The sequence below is a fragment of the Passer montanus genome, unplaced genomic scaffold, assembly GCF_014805655.1.
Source record: "Passer montanus isolate IOZ18808 unplaced genomic scaffold, ASM1480565v1 scaffold61, whole genome shotgun sequence".
NCBI classification, from domain to species: Eukaryota; Metazoa; Chordata; class Aves; order Passeriformes; family Passeridae; genus Passer; species Passer montanus.
Window position 1 is genome coordinate 3,432,788 of NW_024371149.1, and position 20,825 is coordinate 3,453,612.

The window sequence follows — 20,825 nt, forward strand, 5'->3', positions numbered from 1 at the left end:
AATCCATTTTCTTTCCATTCAATCCCATCATCCCCATCATTTTTTTTAAGAATAGAGTTGCAGAGAGCAAGATCTATTTTTTATGTGAAGCCTTTGCTTTGATTTAGGTGTTCCACTTGTCTGAAGTGGATGCCACCAGGTCTGTGCAGTGTGTACCTTCCAGCATAGCTTTTTAGATAGCACAGTAGAAGTGTCAAGTGTATTTAATGGTTGTGTGCTTTAATGTTCTGAAATAAAGGGAACTCCACTGCAAATATGTCTCACCTTATGAAATGTTCATCTCTTGTAAACGATTCATGGTGCTCTTAAGCAGGAGGCATCTGATACACTATTAAGCAATGACTATTTGCTGTATCTTCACTGAATTTGAGCACTGTGCAGCTGCTTAGTTTTAAAAGGCTGTTAAAAGCACAATAGGTAAGGTCTCTTTCATATTACTTATTTTTAAACGGAGGACAGCTATTTATTTATGATATTTCAAAGGCTCAACAGTCAGAGCAAAGCTGAGTGAACTTCTTGTTATACACCAACAAAACCATCTCTCTAAACCAATACATACTCCAGAGTAGCTATCAGGTTCCAAACCATGCATTTGGCCATTATTAATTAAGGATGGGATACTGGACACCCTTTGTTTCTCTAACCTGTTTGGCTTACTAATCAGTGAGTAGGTACTAGCTTTGGTTCCTACTCTTCATCTGAAGCAAAGTCACTTAGTCAAAATTTCAAATACTGGGACAAAAATGATCCAGTGTGGAAAGAAGAGGGGAAATCCATCTGAACCCTGGCAGCAAGTCAGTAAGGAAAGAAATGGGCATATAGTCTCTGTAGCTTCAGTAATATCATTAGGGTAAACTTGGCCATAAACAACCATTTTGAATTTCTAAAATTACAGTAGATAAAACAGCACCATGAAGAACCAGTGCTCTGTGTTTCAGCAAATGGCATCCTTCATTACTGTACTTGTAGAAGAAATGTCTTCAGAGGTAATGGCTAACCTCCCAAGCTGAAGTCTGAGCAGCTGGAGCTGCTCTGTGCATTAGCAGCCTGGAAATGCTGCCCCATGGCCCTTCAGAGCTGACACCCTTCCTGAGCTGAGACACACAGGAGTGTCAGAGCTCCAGTCCTGACCCCAGCACTGCCCCCCAGGTGTGACTGAACAAACCCTGTCTGTTCCAGGACCTTGGGCACCAGGGAGGCTCCCACAACAGCTGTTATCAGGGGCAGCCCTGCTCACCACCACAACTCACTGTCACTCACCTTCAGTTGGGCATGGAGATGTGTTTTATCAAGGAAATGGTTGCAAGTGTGTGAGGCCAGTACCTTTTCTTGTACAGGTGCTGGTTTCCTTCTGTATCCTTCTGTTATGTAAACACACAAAGCAGAAGGGGGCCTGTGTTCCTGTTCTGTTTAAAAAAAAAAATGTACTAGCACTTTTCTGAAGAGTAGAGTTTAGAGAATCAGATGGTATCATTAGCAAGGTTTTCTGCTAGGTTTTCATCTCCCCTTCTCCTCATATCCAGTTCTGGGAGTGCTGACAAAGCGGTTTTCTGTCAGGGTCTCATCTTTCAGATATGGAGAGAACTGTGAACAGTACAATACTCTGAATTTTACCAATTATTACTAAATACCAGGTGCCCTCTGGGACTATGGGGCTATGTTTGGTCCTACAGTACCAATAAACATTGTAAATGTACTAGCACTTCTCTGAAGAGTCGAGTTTAGGGAATCAGATGGTATCATTAGCAAGGGATTACACTGCTAGATTTTGATCTCCCCTTCTCCTCATCCAGTTCTGGGAGTGCTGACAAAGTGGTTGTCTGTCAGGGTCTCATCTTTCAGATATGGAGAGAACTGTGAACAGTACAATACTCTGAATTTTACCAATTATTACTAAATACCAGGTGCCCTCTGGGACTATGGGGCTATGTTTGGTCCTACAGTACCAATAAACATTGGTTCCAACAAGTCACAACATTGTGTGCTGGTAGAAATTTTTAGCAAGAAAAAATGTAAGATGTTCTTACAGTGTCAGAGTGAAGGAAATATAACAGTGGTTTCATACTCATCACCCTTGCATTCATTTTAAGAAGTAAAGTTCACATTAACAAGATGCTGGTCAGAGTTCTTCCCTTACTGGCAGGACCAGACCAACCCCATTTTAAGTTTTCTTAACAGATCACTGTCAGGTCTCAGGAAAATCTGTTCTTTCCCACTGAACACAGCTTCCAGTAAATTATTTAATTACTAGTTTGACAGGCACAAAAGACCAAAAAAACCCCTTTGTTTAATCTTCTCATGTTTTAGAAACTTTGCACTTTCTTTCTATTCAGAACATGCAGACACAACTGTTCTTTTGCTTTAGTCTTTTTCTGCTCTTCTTGTTGCAGCATCATCCACTGCTGTTATCATTAACACTCAGAAGCTGATTTTTGTACAAATGCTTTTTTATTGTTTTAACAGAACCAAAGAAAGGTTGAAAACATTAGACTATACAATACATTTTGGTTTATAAACAAAGTTTTATAGTGGTAAAACATTTCTAAGTGACATTCATGGTCTTGTTGAAATTTTTGCTGCACTTCAGCTCTGAAGACCAATAGTGTTCAAAAATGCAGTAATTGCATAAGGTGGTCAAGTATCTCAGCTTCTATAAACAGTTTGAGAACTTAGAGCAAACATTCTGGAAGAATATCAAAGGCAACCGCAACCATGATTCATAATTCTCCTGCAAACATTCCTCAATAAACAAAAAGTGATCTTTGGCATAAACAATTATGTATTAAAGGCATTAGTAATATTGCATTAATATCATTCAAGCAACTAAACAGTGATCTAAAATAATAATAATTAAAAAAAAATCTCAGAAGCCTGGATGGCAGGAGCAGGATGAGGGGATGTGAGGAGCATTGAAAAGCAAAACAGGAAGACTATTTAGAAAATCCCTTTAAAATAATCCCTACATATTCAGTGTTATGTACTATTAAATAGAAATTACTACATTAAAATTATGCTAAAGTTTTGATATAAACCAACCAAATGCATCCAGGTTAAGGCTCTGGCACCCCTTCCTTCCTCTTCCTGTTGCAGGTAACTGCAAGAAGAGAGTACTAGGGAAAGATCCTAAGTACCAAATATTTCATGATACCCAGACACAAGGAGCAAATTCAAGAAGAACACGCCTTCTCTTGCTGAGGTCAGTTTGAGACAGTTGTATTATCAACAGTTTAACTTCCCTTTTTAGACAACAGTGCAATGAAGGGGGTGGAGGGGAGAAGGTCCAAGCACAGAATAACTGTTGCAGGCAGGTAGAGGACAGCTGAGTGTGCTGTGTCTCTTCCTTTGAGCTGTTAAGACTGAGAAGTTTTTTCCCAAGGACACTTCTATTCAAGGTGGTTTGATCATGCAATGATTCTCAGCGAATTAAGAGGGCATTATGAGGTCAGTGCTGATTTGGGCAAAAGTCTGCAAGTATTCCTTGCAGATGTAGAAATTCATTCTCAAACAAGTTTTCCTTTCCATTAAATGAACAGATATGAATATATGTGTATCTGTATATATATGTATATATATGAAGGCATATTCAATTATGGAAAGATATAAAACATAAGTCTGTTTTAATAAGGGGAGGGAGTTTGAGGGGGTTTTATTGTTATTATTTTGTTTGGGATTTTTTTTAAAGATACAGTAACACTTTGTTCAATTCACTTGAAAAAAAGATTTTGAAGACTCCAAACTCCACAAACAGTAAAAATAATGAGGTATGTGCAGCATTAGGAACCACCATTTGCTGGTAGGCACCAGCTTACCTAAAGAGGGTTTCATGTCCCTGCAGAGCTCAGGTTTCAATAAGCTTATGCATTTTTGGAAAGAAGAGCAGTGAGGCTAAAGGTATTTTTAAACTGAGTATCTTTATCTTTTAATTTTCAACTTGAGTGGCTGGAATAACATTAGATAGAGGGATGAGGGAAATAAAAATAATTGCATGTGCTCATTTGGTTTTCAAAACGAATGAGCCAGCATGTGGCATTTTCTGGTCCTGGACATGCAGCTAAGTTAACAGAATCAGGATTTTTCAGCTCAACACATTGCTTCATTGAGCAAGGAAAGAGTTCCATGATTAAGGTCTCCAGCCATAAGGCTCAAGCTGTCAACAGTGTGCCACTAACAATCTGCAAAACCTTTCCATACAGTACGAGAGTTCTGGAATGCCTTCCTACAGGGTGACAGGAGGGGAACACAGACAGCTCCAGTTTCTGCTGAAGTACTGTTGCCAGGCAAGAATCAAAAGCAAAAAGCATTTCAGACATGGAGCTTTAATCCTCAGTTTACAACTGTTCTTCTGCCCCACCTTCCCTCTTTTAATCAAAAAACCCCAAACCTTCCATCATTTCTGCATGGTTTTAGAATAGCCAGATAAAGTCCTGTTGAGAAGTTGAATGTTTCTGTATCTATGATTGTCCCTAAAAAACTGCCAAGTAACCAAGTGTCCTAAACTCTCAAGACAAGCTTAAAGTGAGGTCCATGTTTTATATCATCACATGGAAACTACTGGAATATACAGTGCATAAATGAAATGTGCTTCTGGGAGTACAGAATTCACTAAGAGAATCTTGACAAGAAAAAAAATTAAATATAAGAACTGTCTACTGTTGGCAGCAAATTAGAGGTCTTGGATATCAAAGGTGTTCCAAAGACATTTGAAATGCAGTATCTTATAATTCATACCCTTAGAATGGGGCATTAGCCATAAGCTAATCTTAAACTCATGTATACAGCACCTTCTGCTGTTAATACATCTCTTCTGTTTCCAAAAAAGGCATTTTATGTTACAGAAAACAATACTAATGTGGCAAGTATTTATTGATACCATGGGGTCTTTCTGACCCAGCGGAGAGTGAATCCAGCATCTGTTCTTATCTTAATGGATGCTGCTTCAGCTTCTCTCACAGTTTCCTTCACAGACTGCATGAGATTCTGGGCATTATGAACCAACATCTCAGTTGCCTGTCAAAAAAAGGAATTTCCAATATATCAGTAAATAGCATGATTAGGACAGTAGCATGTCAACTCTTTGTGCACAAAACCTCCCAGTACAAATATATTAAATCTGCTGCCTGAAACTATGAAAATACAAGTGAAGTAACTATCTCTGGGAACCAGCATTACCCTGACTCAAAACAAAACCTTCCCGTTCCTCACCGTGTACTTGTACAAAATCTGAATACAACCTTCATATCACTAAGTAGAATAACCTCTCTCAGAAGCCAAAGCTGTGAGATTTCTCCTGAAAAGATGCATTTGGAAGGTAACTGAGCTGCAGGGGACTCGAGATGATGCTGGAAAATAAACGTTTCCCCTGGAATCCACCCGAGGGCGCCCCTGCCCCTCCCAGGTCCAGTCTGCGGTGCCGAGTCCTTCCCTCAGCTTTTTACTGGCCAAAGCAGAAGATTAACAAGTTGTTCGTCACAAAATTGGAACCCGAGTAGCATTTTGGCTTGTTCCTCTATTGAACTGTAGTGCTGGAGCCAGAAACCAAGGTGCTGTACTAAAGTTATCCTCCCTACACAGCTGAGGTGAGCTTCAACATCAAGTTCCCAGAACACATCTGAGAACAGGTTGTATATTTGTCTCCATAAAAGTGATCAACAATTCCATGCTACCATCAGTCTTTACACCTCTTACCTGTTCTGACTCTTCATCACTGATATTAGTTCTGCCCAGCATGGTAGCTTTAACAGTGGAGAGAATTTTCAGCTGTGTACTGATGGTTGGGATTCGCTCACAGACCTAAGCAACAGGGATAAAAAAACCACTTCATATTATAAATGGAACCAATACATTATGCATTCATTTTCTTCAGATAAACTTTATTTTCTTTTACTATTAGACAATTAATGAGCATAGAGATGATCCTACAACCTTCAAGACTATCTGATAAAAATTGGCAGGATATTTGAATCTTATTTTACTTGCTGTGGGAATATTTGGCATGGACACAACATTTTTCTGTTCTTCCTTTCAAATTCTGCTTGGTTAGGAATAGCATGATATATATACATATATTTGCCTGAGACTGAAAAAACATTGTTGCATTTCTGTTACTATTCTTTGATACAAAGAAACGAAACGAAATACAATACAATGCCAACATAGGACAGATCAGTATTTCTAGCACAGTATTTTTTCAGAAGTTCTTTTGACATCAAATTCTAACTTTACAGAATATATGTTCACATAAATACATATAGATATATATTTTTCCATGGGATCTAAAAAGACAGACTTCGACAAAACTTCCCAAGCCAAGGGAAGATACCCATGATCTACTGGCACAATTCCTGTGCTCACCCCCACTGAGAGAGGCACAGGAACAGCAGCCTCGGAGCGGTTACCTGCAGGAGGTTGGTTCTGATGCGCTTGTCCGTGCACTGCTTCGCCACCTCCTTGGCGAGCCGGGTGACCTCGTCGGACGCCTTGGCGATGTCCTTGGCGCACTGGATGAGGGCGCGCTTGTTGCCGCTGCCGCCTCGCACCAGGCGCGACATCTCGGCCATGAGCAGCGCCATGCGCTTCGCCGCCGCGATGATGTCGTTGCCCTGCACGGAAGGACACAGTCACTGCTCCTGCCAGCACGTCGCTCGGCAGAAACACTCCGAGAAGTTAAGGATGGAAGAACCACTTGTGAACACGGAAGGGGTTTCTTCAAGGAACAGGGAAGATCTGTACTAACTACTTGTTTCTGACTTTTTTTTTTAAACACTCAGGGAAAAAAGCTCACTTCAAAACTGAAAAAGAAGTTGTAAAGTGTTAGTTTGTCCATGGAATGAATTACTGCTCTGATGACTCGATTTTAAGATAAAGCATGTTATTAGCATTTGAAATTCCAGATTTTCCCGCAAAAAAAGACTTCTTTTAAAGTTAAAAAAAAAGTGCTAAACAACCTGTTAAACCAGTTGTTGTCGTAACAGTTGAGCATGGAGTTTTCAATGGCATCTGAAACTGAAGTTGTTAAAGCACCAGCTATGCTGCTAATAATGCCAAAGGATAAACGGAAAAGAATCCAACACACAACTTTTATCACTGGTAATGTGGAAGTGAGATGCAACTTTTACTTTTTTCAAGATTATTCCTTGAAAATAAATGTTTTTTGATACAATCTCTCCCTTTAAAATAAAGCCTCCAGGAGAGAAGAACATGGATTATCAAAAGATAATCTAGTGATATTTCTTATATGAAAATCAGGATTTCTTGTACATCAAAATTTACAGTCACAGAAATACATCTGAGAAATATTTGATACGTGAATTAATTGTGACCAAGGCAAACCCGTTTCTTACACACTGTTCCAAAGAGAAACCTAGTGCAAGGGAAAGCAAACCTAGCTGATTGATTGTTAGCAGTCTGTCAGTACATTTAGTGTATTTATCTTATTCCCTTTCATAGAAAGTTGTTAGTCAAAAGAGAACCATTTGGTGCTTTGAAGCATTCCTACTGTGTGGATGAAATAGCAGAGTGAGTTTAAGTATTAGTACACGCTTTCCCTGGAATAATCCCACAGATTATGACTGATGAAGTTCAGAGCAAGGAGTACACAGTGAGAACCCATCTGAGCCAAGGTATCCTCTAGCCTGTGCACACACTTCTGTGACTCACTACGAGCAAGTTGAAGATGATATCCCAGGCATTTTACAGATAAAGTGACCAAACAGCTGAACTATTCGTTACCGTGGCCTATTAGCTAAACAGTTTGCTACTATAACCAGTTAGGATATAAATGACATAACACAGAGCTTTTCCATGTTTTCACGTAGAAGGATCAGTGTCTAACAAGTTATCCAAGCACCAGAATCTGAAAAGGACAAGAACATTTTTAAAGCCCTTTTTATTAAAATGGTTTAGTATAACTATCTACGTAAGTATACACACACATACAGATGCACACTCCCCTAACTTTTGTTTGTTATGAGACACCAACCTTATTTTTTGCAGCATGCTATAAAAAGTGCCCAGTCTTGCAAACATTTGTGCTTAGACAGAAGACACGCTACTTGTGAATGTCTGAACCTCGTTAGATTTCCACTGGTTTCATACAGACAGGATCTCAATTCAGCAGCTAACAGCATTCAGTGCAGCTTCTTCAGAAAAGAATTCTCTCAAGACCAGCATTTGCAATACAGCCCAGTGCAAGCCAGCAGTCAGGCAGTCTCTTCCACTAACACTGCCATACAAAGCCATTCCTTGTTGGAAGGGATGTTAATTGGCGGCATCAATTGAGGCCAAGCACAATAGACACCTTAAATGACTTCTTGAATTCTGTAACTGCTGTATCCGGAAGTCATTAGGAAACCATTAACCAAGGCTTCCCAGGTAGCCCACATGAACGGAAAAAGGAGCCGAAGGGGAGGAAGACAATCCCTATTAAAATTTGAAAACTGCCATAACAAAGAAGACCAGGCAGATGCAAAGGGAGAGGAAGTCTTTGAATATTAATAAGTGACCCCAATCAAGCTTCAATCCGGCACTGACAAACAGATCTAGCAAACTTGTGAAGCCACTCTCAGTCCTTAAAATGAAGTGCAGACACACTTATTCATTCAGGATGGCGGGGCCCAGCAGGGATCAAGAGTGATGCAAATGTGTCAGCGTTCCAAGTGGCCGGACGCACGCGGATCAGTCCCGGGACTCAGGAGTACCTTACTAGACCACTTGGTTGCTTCCCGGTGTAGAGACTGAGCAGCAGCCAGAATGGGCTGGTTAACGGGCTGATTGGTTGGCATTAACAGCAGCTCAGGCTCGTAATCATCTTCAATGTCATAGGGGAGAGTGAATTCAACATCTGCATCATCCTCCTCATCTATATCTACACCAGCCTCAGCCGCTTCATTAATCACAGTCACATCAGGCTTTGCAGGTGGCAGCAAGGGTGGAGAAACAGGGGACAGTTAGTACAAGAAGCAGAATTTGGTAGAAGAGCACAAACTGAGCAGTTTTAGTGACCAAAACATCCTCTTGGCCTCTCAGGATCTGACAAGACAGCTCTAGGATCAGGTCAAGGGGAGGAGGGGAAGGATAAGATTAGCAGAAGGGAAGAAACAGTTCACCTGTGAACCAAAGTTATCCAAAATACTAAAAAATTACAATTCAAATATGCAGCAACATTTTCCATTTGAGCATTCAGCTTCTATAGACAGAGGCTGACCCACAGAACATTTTATTAGCAGGTCAACAATGAAATGAATGGCCTTTCTGTCTCAATGGAAGCTGTTCTGACTGCACAGGAGCAGGCACAGCAGCTGATGACTGTGGTATTTGTGCAGATACAAAGCTTTGTATGGAAGCCCATTCATATGTGTGATAAGAGCAGATAGCAGCAGAGAAGCCACTGACACTGCTTGCTGTAGAGTAAAAAAAAAAAAGAGATGGGATGGAAGACACTGTAGAAGCAAGTACTGAGGTACCACACAGAACATGTAAAAGAGCAACACAGGGTTCAAAAAAGAAGAGGTGATGTTGAATGCCATGAATACTGTGAATATTACAGTTCTTAAAGAAGACTGAAATGGAACTAATTAAAAAAGAGGATTATGAAGCACATGATACTGTTTTGCCACGATATGTTGTATCCATTACCTTCAAAAAGAAAAAAAGAGAAAGGGGGTTCAAGCAAATAAATTATGTCAGACAAGTTCTCAAGGAAGAGGTAAGAGGTATAACAATATAGGCATTAATAAGACAGCAATATTTCTATACAAAAGTGGTCTACAAGTTTACTAGCTGTATTTCTTCAGCTAAAGCCAAGTGCAATAAAGTAAAGGGATGTTACCAAAAACTCCATTTACAACTGTGTTTTGCTTAAGATACAGTCTTTTATAGGAAAAAAAAACCCTTTGTCAACAACAACATACAGGAATTTTGGAAGTTCTAACACTTGTAAGCCAAATCAACTTGCCTTCAAAGGCAGCTTTTATTTAAGTCTTAGTCTAAGGAAAAGTAACCAAATAGTCCTCATTTTCTGATTTATCCAAATGAGGGGGAAGCCAGGGAAATTAAAGCAGTAGACATTGTTCAGCTGGTGTTCCATGAGAAAAATGGAGTACATGAGAGCCCAGAATCCACCCAGTGAAGAGCAGCTTTTGTAAAGAAGGAGAAAAAACATCTTCATTCTTAGAAGAATGAACAATGTTATCAACATTTTTTAAAGACTAAGTACTTGGTCCACCCACCCCTCCCACTTTACTACAGGTAAAGTACCAGTAGACCGTGATCAGCAAAAAGGTGAAAGAGTTGAGACACAATCTGTTGAGACTTCATATAAGCAAGACCTTATAGTGTGATCAGCAAAAAGGCAAAAGAGAGTTGAGACACAATCTGTTGAGACTTCATATGAGCAAGACCTTATAGTTCTGTTTTTTCCAGGTCTAGCCCATATTCCTCAGTAGCACCGTCCATTAATCCCTCTCCCAACCAATCAGGTGAGTTCAGAGACTACAGAAGTGTTTTTAAAACTTCTTCCTCCAAAACAGACTGAGAATAACTGAGCTCCTATTGCTAAATTGATGCTGTTAAAAAAGAATTAGAAGTACAATTGGCAGGCTGACTTACTGGTTTGTTAGTCTCAAATGGAAGAAACAGCAATGAATACAGTGTTTTATAATCTAAAGTCACTGAGCTTGGAGGTCTTGTATAATCAGCATGGATTTTTAAGGTATGCTCCTTGGCTTTGCACTATTTAATTTAGAATGCATATAGTATATATATGGTAAAAGCATTTTGTTACCTACTCTATATTGTTAAGTTCAGGAATTCCAACATCAAAACACTTTTAGGAAATGGAAATTAAAGCTTTTAGCCTCAACATCACCTTCTGAGATCACTGATATATTCCAGTACTGTCTATTTAGTAATATAAAAATGTGTTTGGTATATCCAGGAGTATGGTGAAAATAGAGATCTGGATTTTGGATAAGAGACACCCAAAGAGATTTGCAGAAACTTCTTTTGTATTATTTTATCTGTGCTTCCAAAACAGATGTTCCTTTAGCCCAAAGCACTGAAGTTGATTCTGTAAACTATTCAAGTTTCTCCTTACTCACCACCTAACTTAGTGGAGAAAAAGGGAGAAATTATAAAAGCCAAATTCTGACCCTTAAATTTACACTTGCAGAAGGCTAAATCTCTGAACTTCTTACTCAGCTTCTGCCAGAGAAAAAAAATAGCTCTTGGGGGAAGAAGGGACAAAAGAAAAGCAAAACAAAGTGATATGAGACCAGCAAATTCACACTTCTTCATAGCACTGAAATGGGAAGGAAATTCAGGATTTCAGCCTTAATAGGAAAGGCAACTCACTCCAAAAGAATGAGACCAGGCCACCAATATGTGGTCACTTTACTCATCATAAATGCATCAGATTAACTGCAAAGTACCTTGCAGCTTCTTCCAGAATTAAGACAAACCAGGTCACGATTTCTGCAGCTGGCACCTGCACCATCCATATGGACTTTTCCATACAGACTTTTCAAAGTCAATTAAATATAGCAATTAGCTTGTCAGACTGCACAAGCATAAGTATTAGTGACTCTCTAGGCAATACCAGCACCAAGGATCACAAACAGCTTGACATACAGAGCATATTTGTGTTCCCAGGGGTACGTTAATAAAGCAGTCTAGCAATCCTAAGTATTGCTGACCCTAGTTCACTCTATCTTGAAAGGGTTTCTAATTTCTCCTACACCAGTGTTTTTACTATTTAGTCTGTGAAAGACACTGTCAGAAGACAAGACACACTGATCCTGAAAATAAAATTAAAAGAGAATCCATTTAGCACAAAACACTTACAACAATTTCTTACCTTGCTAGACCATTTCCGAGCTTCATCATGCAACTGTCTAGCAGCCATCATCATGGGCTGATTGATTGCTTCTCCTGCCTTTTGCTCTGGGAACTCTTCATCCTTTTCTTCAGGTGGTGGTGGTCTGGGTGGGGGAACCTCACCCTCTGGCAGTGGTGGTTTCGGAGGAGCAAGCTCATCAGTCAGCTGAGGAAGGGAAACATCTTGGTGAGTGCAGTGAAACATAGCAAAGATTGAGCGAACAATGGTGTCATGGCAAGACATGACTGTATGACCTCAGGTATTTTTCCAGTTTTTCAAGTGCTTCCTGTTAAAGAAAATACCATGTTTTAAACTTTCCTTTTGAATGCTGGATTAATATTTTTTAGACTTGAGGCTATTTGTATGCATGGCTGGCCAGACAATACCTTTTATTGCTAAGGAAGAATAATATACTTAAGTAATTTCAGTGTAATCCACACCTCAATGACTACTGCGTATTTTATTACAAACTGCCTACACTTACATGAAGGTGCTCAAGGTCAGGAGGAGGAGGAGGAAAATCTGGTTCCTGAGGCTGGAAGGCTTCTCTGACTTTGGCCACAGCTCCCAGAATTTTGTATCCAGAATCCAAGAAACTCTTCTGCAAAGCTGAACAAAAATTCCAATACCAGTTTAATACCAATTTAATAGAACTTTGTAATACTTAGAACACTACCCCCAAAAATTACTCCTATAAAGTACTGTGCCAAGTACACTAATATGGGTGTTTAAAAACTACCAAATTGTTTACAGCAGACTTGCATGCTTGAAATGTTAGTGTCATATGCAACATGCATACAATAAAGCCTTAGTTCAATAAGAATCACTATCAATAGCCGAAGTAACTCCCTGAACAACTTTTAGAATCAAAAAATTTACATAATAATTTCTTCCATAAAGTAGTATTACTTAAAACAAGTAACAAATGCTTCTAATTAAGAACATGAAATCACATAACATATTAGAATGCTGAATCCTTTTCCCTTGAATATGCCAAAGGCCTTTGATTGCATTTTAGAACAGCAGGATGCAGCAGTTAATGGTGTGAGCTTGATTTCATCATTCTGAGATATAAGTGTGCACCATATTTACATAAAAGGAGATACACAGCTGTATAAAAAAATTGAGCACTACTTCACATCATCTCCAGTCAATAAAAGGCACATGTTAAATTAGCTGACTGGATTCTTACCAGGATCAGAAATGTTGCCTGCCACAGCTTTAGCATCCATTACCATGGGTGATATAGTTTTGCTCAGCTCATCAGAGGCTGCTTTAACAGCCTCCCGAAATTTAGGGTCTTCGGAATTTTCCACCTCCCGTTTTGCCACCAGCAGGATGCGGTTTGCTCGTCTGGCAATGCTGGTGGCACCTGCTACCAGCATCTGAGGTTGCATGTTGGCCATTGCAACTTTACATTTATCCAGGTCTTTCTTAATAGCCTCTTCTGATGCATCCAACAGAGATTTAGTATCTATGGCTTCATCCACCAACCCTAGAATAAAATTCAAATACATTAATATTCTACTTTCATCCGTGGAAAGGGATATTTGGTATTCCAGAGATAGCTCAAAACCAGAAAAGTATTTTAAAACTGGGGTCGGGGGAAGAGTAGAAGAGGGCATGGAAATCAGATCAAAGCATTACTGCAGTTTACCTCATTCTGTTGTACCTCTGTGACAGTCACCATGGTGAAGCTTGTTAATGACAGCCCAAGCTCTCATTCCTCTACCATGGAATGTAGTTTCAGTCAAGAGCTGGCTTACACAGTATATGCAGCAGAGACTGTTTCTTCACACCAAATTTCTTTAAGCATATTCAGTACTTTTTGTACTCTCCCATTCATTCCAAAGGAAATATCCCTCTGGCTGTGCTTTTTACACAGGGGTTGTTCATAGTGACAAAAGGCAGTGAGATTTAAAATACCCAGGATTTAATTACTGGGATGAAGGAGGAGATAATACAGTCAGCTGTTCAGTGGGTCAGTGCAAAGGATCTGCACTTGGGAAGTATTTGTATCTGGGAAACATTTCAGTGCCTCAGCAGGATCAGTAGCTTTGTCTTATTCTCCATATCCATCAAGCTGTTACAATATTTTGAACATATTTTCTTTCCTTCAGTTAATTATCTGTCCTATTTCAACATGCCAAGATTATACAGAAGAAAACCTCTAGTTGTCACAGTGATATGCTGCTAGAATAGCAACTGCAATAAAAAATGATGGTATTCCGATTTTCTCAAAAAAGAACTAAAGCAGGGTTTGCTCCTCTGCAGCTCAGTATTAACAGATAAGAAGCCAGCTGTTTTGTATATTCTGTAACATATACATATTCCTGGAGTCAGAAAGCACATTCTCACTTAATTTATTTTTAATCAGTCATTGTTCTTTGCATGTTTCATCAATCCAAACAGCATGGAGAAAAATCTATACAAGCTAGTTAGCTGCAGGTAGGCTCTTCAACAGAAATTCCTACTTTACCTGTCATTTTCTCTACATTATCAATCCATTGGTTTTTCATGGTTTCAAAATGTTCATAAGCAGCTTGATTTCCAGGATTTCTCAAGAGGATACGAGCTGCTGATACTACCTGCCAACAGAAGACATTTTAAATTATCAGTACACATCAACATTATATACATGCTTGAAAATGCATTTGTTTTTTCAGGACTGGATGTGCAGCTCCACATTTGTAAACCTAGTTCATTAATTCTAGTGCAGTATGTAGCTCCTTGAAGACCTACCATACTTCTGAAATTAGCTGGCACAAATACTTTTTTCTGGAACTTCAATTACGTACTAATTTATCTTACAAACAATTCTTGAAAGCACTAATTTATCTAAGAAACTCTTGAAAGCTTACTACACTAAAGTGTAATAAGCATTACACTACTAAAGTAGTATAATGTTTATTAAATTACCAACATTTAGATAGAGGTTCATTTTGGAAAAAAAAAAGGAGCATTTTTTTTCCACTTACATATTTTACTGAGCCTCAAAATCATTTTGTTTCAAGTGTAAGTCACAGACACTTCTGTCCAAGAGTTGAAAAATAAAACATGTCATCTGATGATTTTGTTCTGCTTTTAGTATCATGTATAGAAATATTTGCCATTCCCTTTTAACAGTGTCAGCACTATGTTCCTTGTTGGTATTAACGACCATCAATCAACAACAATCTCTTTCTTTGAGAACAAAAGCATAAGGAAAATTCCCCAGAAGTCATCCCCAGCCCTTTTAACAGCCCTTCAAACCCAGCAAGCACCTGTGGGGTGAGCTCCCTTGCTGATTTCACTGTTGCCTGAATGCCCTCCACAGTAGTTTTATTGGCAGTTCCAACTGCAGCTGCTTTTTCTGCTGTAGCTCCCAGTCTAGCAGCATGGTTTTCAAAGTTTGCTGCTCTTTCTTCAAACACCTACTTGTCAGAAGAGAAAAAAAAATCATTAAAAAAAGCCTAACCTCCTTAACAGAATACACAATTTCTTCAAAGTGTCAGACACCTACGTAACATTCCCACTTAACTCATCCTGAGAGGATGCAAAAGGACACAAAAGCTTTGAAGGCATTTGGTTTTTTTAATTTTTACATTATCAGACTTTCTTCTTCACTAACTCAATGGGACAACTAAGGAGATGGCTATACACTTTATAGCTTCAAGGTATGAATTTCAGTAATTCCTGGTGACTACTGCTGCAAAAAATACTCTATTCAAACAGTTTTAGCTCAGAGATTAATCTTCAAACCCATAATACAAAAGTAACTATATTTGAAAGGTAAATAAGGGGCTTTACACTAAAAGTTCACACTGGAAAAAAACTGCCTCCTTTTACAATGCTTAGATATTCAAGAAACAGAATACTTGCACAAAAAGCTATCCTGCCATAAAGCTGAATTCTCCAAGGCCTTGGGAATTATTTTGATCATGTATTCAAAAGCCAAAATAGCCAAACAGAACTGCCAGACACTGCATTTTAGGTACTTCACATGGAGCCAGTGGCTTTCAAGTACAGGAAACAATATCCAGCAAGAGAACAGGTTTAGTCTGTTGATTAATTCTGGCATGAATTTCACTATTGTAATCAGCTTATGTAATGCTGGGATATAAAAATCCACCATCCAGTGTGTCAGGGATTTTTGCACAAGAATTTTGCAGCAATGTGTACCAACAACATAGGGAGACTTTTTTGCCATTTGTGAAGTCAGGGACAAAACTGTTTCCAGGGTTATACAATTCACAGTAAAAGGGGTCTGAAGAAGTTTGCATAGTAATCTTTATGTTGTCAGAATTAATAAGCATGTTCCACAAACTTGATAAAAAATACCAATTCATTTTTCAGAACACTGATTAATTTTTCAAAATACCAATTCAGGTAAAATTAAACAATAACTGAAGTTTTACATGGACAGAAAAGACCACCTGAGTATACTTGCCTCATCTCTGTTGGGAGCATCAGAGGGAGCAGTAGCTGCTACTGCTAACAATTTAATAGGAGTTGTGGTGTCACTAAAAACATCAGAAACTTCCTGGGTCATTGCTTCTTGCATTCGTGCTTTAAGATCCTTAAAAAAAGTGGAAAATTATTAGCATATGATAGAGAGATATAAAGTTATAGGGGTTCAAATCCCATAAAACCTTCTCGCAAAAAAATGCCTGTTCCAATGGCAGACATTAAGATACAGTTACCCTAAAATATGACCAGTTAATCACCTTTTACATAATTTGAAATATACAAAGCTTACATACCACTCCTTGAAGCAGTAGTAGAAGCTACGAACAGCATGATATGAGACCTTGTCTCTCAAACTTGCAATGCTAGCATACTATTTTCTTTTAAGAGAGACTTAAATTTTCCTTCTGAACTGTTCATCTGAAATTAACCCCATGGCATGATAACAAGGCCTTTCTGGAAAGTTTGCTTTAAACAGCTAAACCAACAGGTGTGTAGCTGCACTGTTGTTTTCATGGAGGCCTCGCACACACGAGGCAGGCTCAGAGCAGCGAAGGGCTGCAGTGCATCATCGTGTGCTTGCCTGCACAGAGCAGGTGCTTACCTTCAGCGAGTCCTGGAGCTGAGCAGCGATGGCCCTGGCCTGGGGGGACTCGCCCTCCCCCCGAGCAGCCAGCTCAGCCAGCTGGGCAGAGAGCTGGTCCACGCGGTCACACTTGGCCAGCAGGTCCTGCCGGTACGGGCCCATCATGACGTTGGCCAAGCGCCGGCCTTCGGCAACCAGCCCGCGGATGGCAGCCTGGCCTGCAGGGGACAGGGCACGGGCAGTGACACACAGGGGCACAAACACCACCGGGAAACACCAAGAATTACACCCAGCCCGCGGATGGCAGCCTGGCCTGCAGGGGACAGGGCACGGGCAGTGACACACAGCAGGGCAGTGACACACAGGGGCACAAACACCAGGGAACACCAAGAATTGCACCCAGCCCGCGGATGGCAGCCTGGCCTGCAGGGGACAGGGCACGGGCAGTGACACACTGGGGCACAAACACCGGGGAACACCAAGTACTGCACGCCTGTGTGCACACATCAGGACTCTTGGGTTTTTAAGAGCACTTCCCTAGGTGGTATAAAAGATCTTACGCAGTTTATCACTGCATAATTACAGTTCAAAACCACAGAGGAATTCAACTGTCTCCAGTTTCTTTCTGCTTAATTTGGCAACTCTGGCTAGAGATACATCCTTTTTGATTAGAGTGGTCTGACAAAATTAACCATGGAAGTTGTCAGGTATTTCTACATAACTAATCTGTTGACTCCAATAGAAAGCATTTAGAAATTTCAAATACTGCAATTCATCCCCACATTAGAAGATGAGCAGCAAGAGGGGAATAAAAGACAAGTAGAAACATAACTTAAAAAGCCAAATGCCCTCTCCCAGAATTCCAGAAGCCATAAGTAAAAAGTGTTAAGTAGTCTGGATTGGAAGGGACAGTGGGGGTAGGGAACACCTTACAAAGCCTCCAGTGTGTCAAAAGCTTTTCCATTAAAAAAATTATTTTTAGCATTGGTAATTTCCTTCATTCACTTACAGATGCTTCCTGGTCATTCACAGGAATGTAAGTCTCTGTTCTTTCAACAATACAATAGCAGTATTCTTTTAAAAGAACTCGTGTATTAAGTACAAAGGCCTACTGAAGAATAATTTTAAACTAATGCACAAGTAATCCAAGTTTGTAATCAAGCTTTAAATTACTTAGGAAGTTGTCACAGCATCAGACTTCCAAGAATCACTCAGCACTACTGGCATCTTTTACATTCCTAATTTACTTTTCTTAGGAGTATGCTGCCAAGTGCCAGCAATTCCTGAACCAGTGTTATACACTCATCAAGAGCATAATGGGATTATCAGATCCCCTTTCTCTTTATTATTAGTATTCTCCTCAGGTAACCCAGAAACCATACAAGAAGTGATACTTTTTGGTCAAGTTTATGAATGTTTTTCTCTTCTCACAAGGACTTAATTACTCAATTTGCTGGAGTAGGTAAAAATTCAAATTTGAGATACGATATTTGCATAATAAGGAAAGCAAGGAGCAATCTTTTGTTTTCTCTACAGCACATGTTCTTCCATACTTTAGGAAAGAACACAAAGAGAATCATGGGCCAGCTTAATTCTGTAATTGCAGTCAGGACTTAACTATAACTCTGCGTCTCCACACCAGTGAAGTTTCAGTACACCCTCAGCATCTCAGGAGCAGTAGTTTCCACCACAAAAACTGGCAACAGGTTTGATTCTAAACCTGGGGGGAATCACAGAGAAACACTTACCCACTCCCCGATCAGCAACTGTGGGATTGTCTATCCACCTCTGAGCTTGTTCAATCTTGCCCTCCAAATGGACAGCTGCTTTCACTGGCCTCGTATTTGCTACAGCCCTGTTTGTTTTGGACTGTAAATTCTGAAGTGATGTAGCTATTTGCTTAGCCAAAGCACGGGCCTCAGGAGAGTCACCCTTCCCACTAAGGATTAAAAAAAAAAAGTGTAGTTATAGAAAGATCATTTACAACAGGAAAACACACAATAAAAGGTACTTGATATTTTTAAATAAGGTTGAATTTGACACTTGGGTTAGACTCTGAGAAGCAATTCTTTGCTGTGGTACCTGGACATTACATATGCTCAGCACAGCACTGAGGTGGGGGAAGGCATAGACTGTCATTGCCAATACTGGTGTAAGAATTGATTTCCAGTTTCTATGGCTGTTTTATGAGCAACTGCAATCAGCCACAGAGCAAAGGCTATATATAAACCTGACAAAAGGTAGCACATTAAGACCTACAGCAGCTAAAGCTCAATAAAAACTTGATTAAAGCATCTAACTAATGAAGCAAGAAAAATATTTATTGCAATATTGCAACCAGCCTTAGGTGAAGATCACAGTTTGTACAGTAACAGTTTCTTTCTCCTCTTCCATTCCCAAGCAGCCTCTTTGCAAGTGATACAGAAATTAATTTCTGAAAGTCTCATCTTTTGTATAGTTTGCAGTTACAGCTGAGAACACTGACAGCAATGGAAGTGGTAGATATTCCACCCTGATATTTAGTGAAGTGCTTAGCAAAAACCAGTGATGACACCCATCTGCATAAACAAACCTATCTTTTTCATTACCTTGTTTCAACAGTACAAACAAGCTCACTTTTGGCTTCAGTTTCCTTCTCATATATTCCATAGGCAGTAGAGAAAAAATGCTTCTATGTAATACGTGTCTGGGTTACCTTTTTTTAAGGAAGCTAGTGCAAGCTGGGCTTTGAGATAGAAACCACTAGGCTGAACAACTTAAAAGGGTTTATTTTAATGATCTGATCTGAGCAATATTCTGATCTTGCTCAGCATTGGGAACTGCACATGAAAGTAATTCAAAGAAATAAATGGTGATAAAACAAATACTTACTGTCGTCGCAGATCTGACAGCTTGGCTGTCAAAGCAGAGATTTCCCCCAAGGAACGAAGGATATCATCTCTCTCTTTAGGCTCCTCACACAGTTCTGCAACTTTCCTTGCTTCAGCCATAATTCCCCGAATATGCTCCTCTCCTTCACTGCCCCCATTAGGATCTGCAAGCCAATTCTTAATAGAAAGAAGTTGTGTTCAAGTGAAGACAAAGTAATGCTTATTCTACACATGATTTTATAGAGAAAGGAAATACCAATACAGCTTTCAAAACTTTATTTAACAGAAAATACTTCTCAAAAGCAATTTCTGATTTTTAGGTACCATGAAATTATTCTATTGCCTCATAGTTTTTCTGTTTTGGAAAAAAAATGCCAAACTAGATGAAATCTAACCAAAGATTTTACATTCTCTCTCTCCCTTCAACATTTGCCAACAATATTTTAGAAGCAAAACTGAATCACTGCCTTTAGAAACTGATTATGTGGCCTCCCAAAAAAAATTTAAATGGATGCTCTTGAGCCCAGGTGGTACACAGAGCTTCTCCTAAAAAAGTCCCATTACTATTTCATTTGATGCATACATAATATTAATGTATCGTTATACATTGATACTAGACACATATAGACATTTAGATAAGGTGTATTATTTGATGACCATCATAAACATCACTGGGTAAGACTGACCATTGAGGGATATTAAGAGCAACAAAAATAAAGGATCAATTGAAAGAAAGTTTTAGTTCCATTAACATCATTTCTCTTCTGTCATCAACATACAGTTCTAAATCCTGAACTCCACTCCCAAAACAGAACCCAAAGAAAGAGCTCTGGCTTTATCCACAAATAAGTCTGTTCAATCTAAAACTCTTCTTTTCTTTAATAGGATTAGTTTATATGCAAATTTAGGGTGTTCCATCATTTTAATTTAATCACCTTGCAATTTTTAGCAATGCCAAGTAAGCTACTAAAAAAGATCATCAACTGAAGCAAAATGGACCATATGCTGTAAATCATTGAATTTAAGGTCTTTCTTTGTTAAAGCAAGTATC

The 20,825-nt window shown here is 39.3% G+C and overlaps 1 protein-coding gene across 3 annotated transcripts in view; it reads right to left on the reverse strand.

Annotated features, from left to right (window-relative positions):
* Positions 1 to 2,429: 2,429 nt before the first annotated feature.
* VCL (vinculin) overlaps positions 2,430 to 20,825 on the reverse strand; it is a 56,798-nt gene continuing 38,402 nt past the window's right edge. For 2 of the 3 annotated variants that reach the window (XM_039727319.1, XM_039727318.1), the window contains exons 10-21: positions 19,776 to 19,951; positions 18,653 to 18,843; positions 16,923 to 17,122; positions 16,302 to 16,430; positions 15,136 to 15,285; positions 14,352 to 14,460; positions 13,065 to 13,367; positions 12,357 to 12,481; positions 11,852 to 12,037; positions 6,396 to 6,599; positions 5,686 to 5,790; positions 2,430 to 5,007 (exon numbers count right to left, since the gene is read on the reverse strand). In XM_039727319.1, the coding sequence (XP_039583253.1) occupies positions 4,861 to 5,007; positions 5,686 to 5,790; positions 6,396 to 6,599; positions 11,852 to 12,037; positions 12,357 to 12,481; positions 13,065 to 13,367; positions 14,352 to 14,460; positions 15,136 to 15,285; positions 16,302 to 16,430; positions 16,923 to 17,122; positions 18,653 to 18,843; positions 19,776 to 19,951 (2,025 nt within the window). In that variant the 3' untranslated portion in view covers positions 2,430 to 4,860. Of the gene's footprint in view, positions 5,008 to 5,685; positions 5,791 to 6,395; positions 6,600 to 8,696; positions 8,907 to 11,851; positions 12,038 to 12,356; positions 12,482 to 13,064; positions 13,368 to 14,351; positions 14,461 to 15,135; positions 15,286 to 16,301; positions 16,431 to 16,922; positions 17,123 to 18,652; positions 18,844 to 19,775; positions 19,952 to 20,825 lie in introns of all 3 variants that reach the window. The other variant, XM_039727320.1, reaches the window with a different exon arrangement.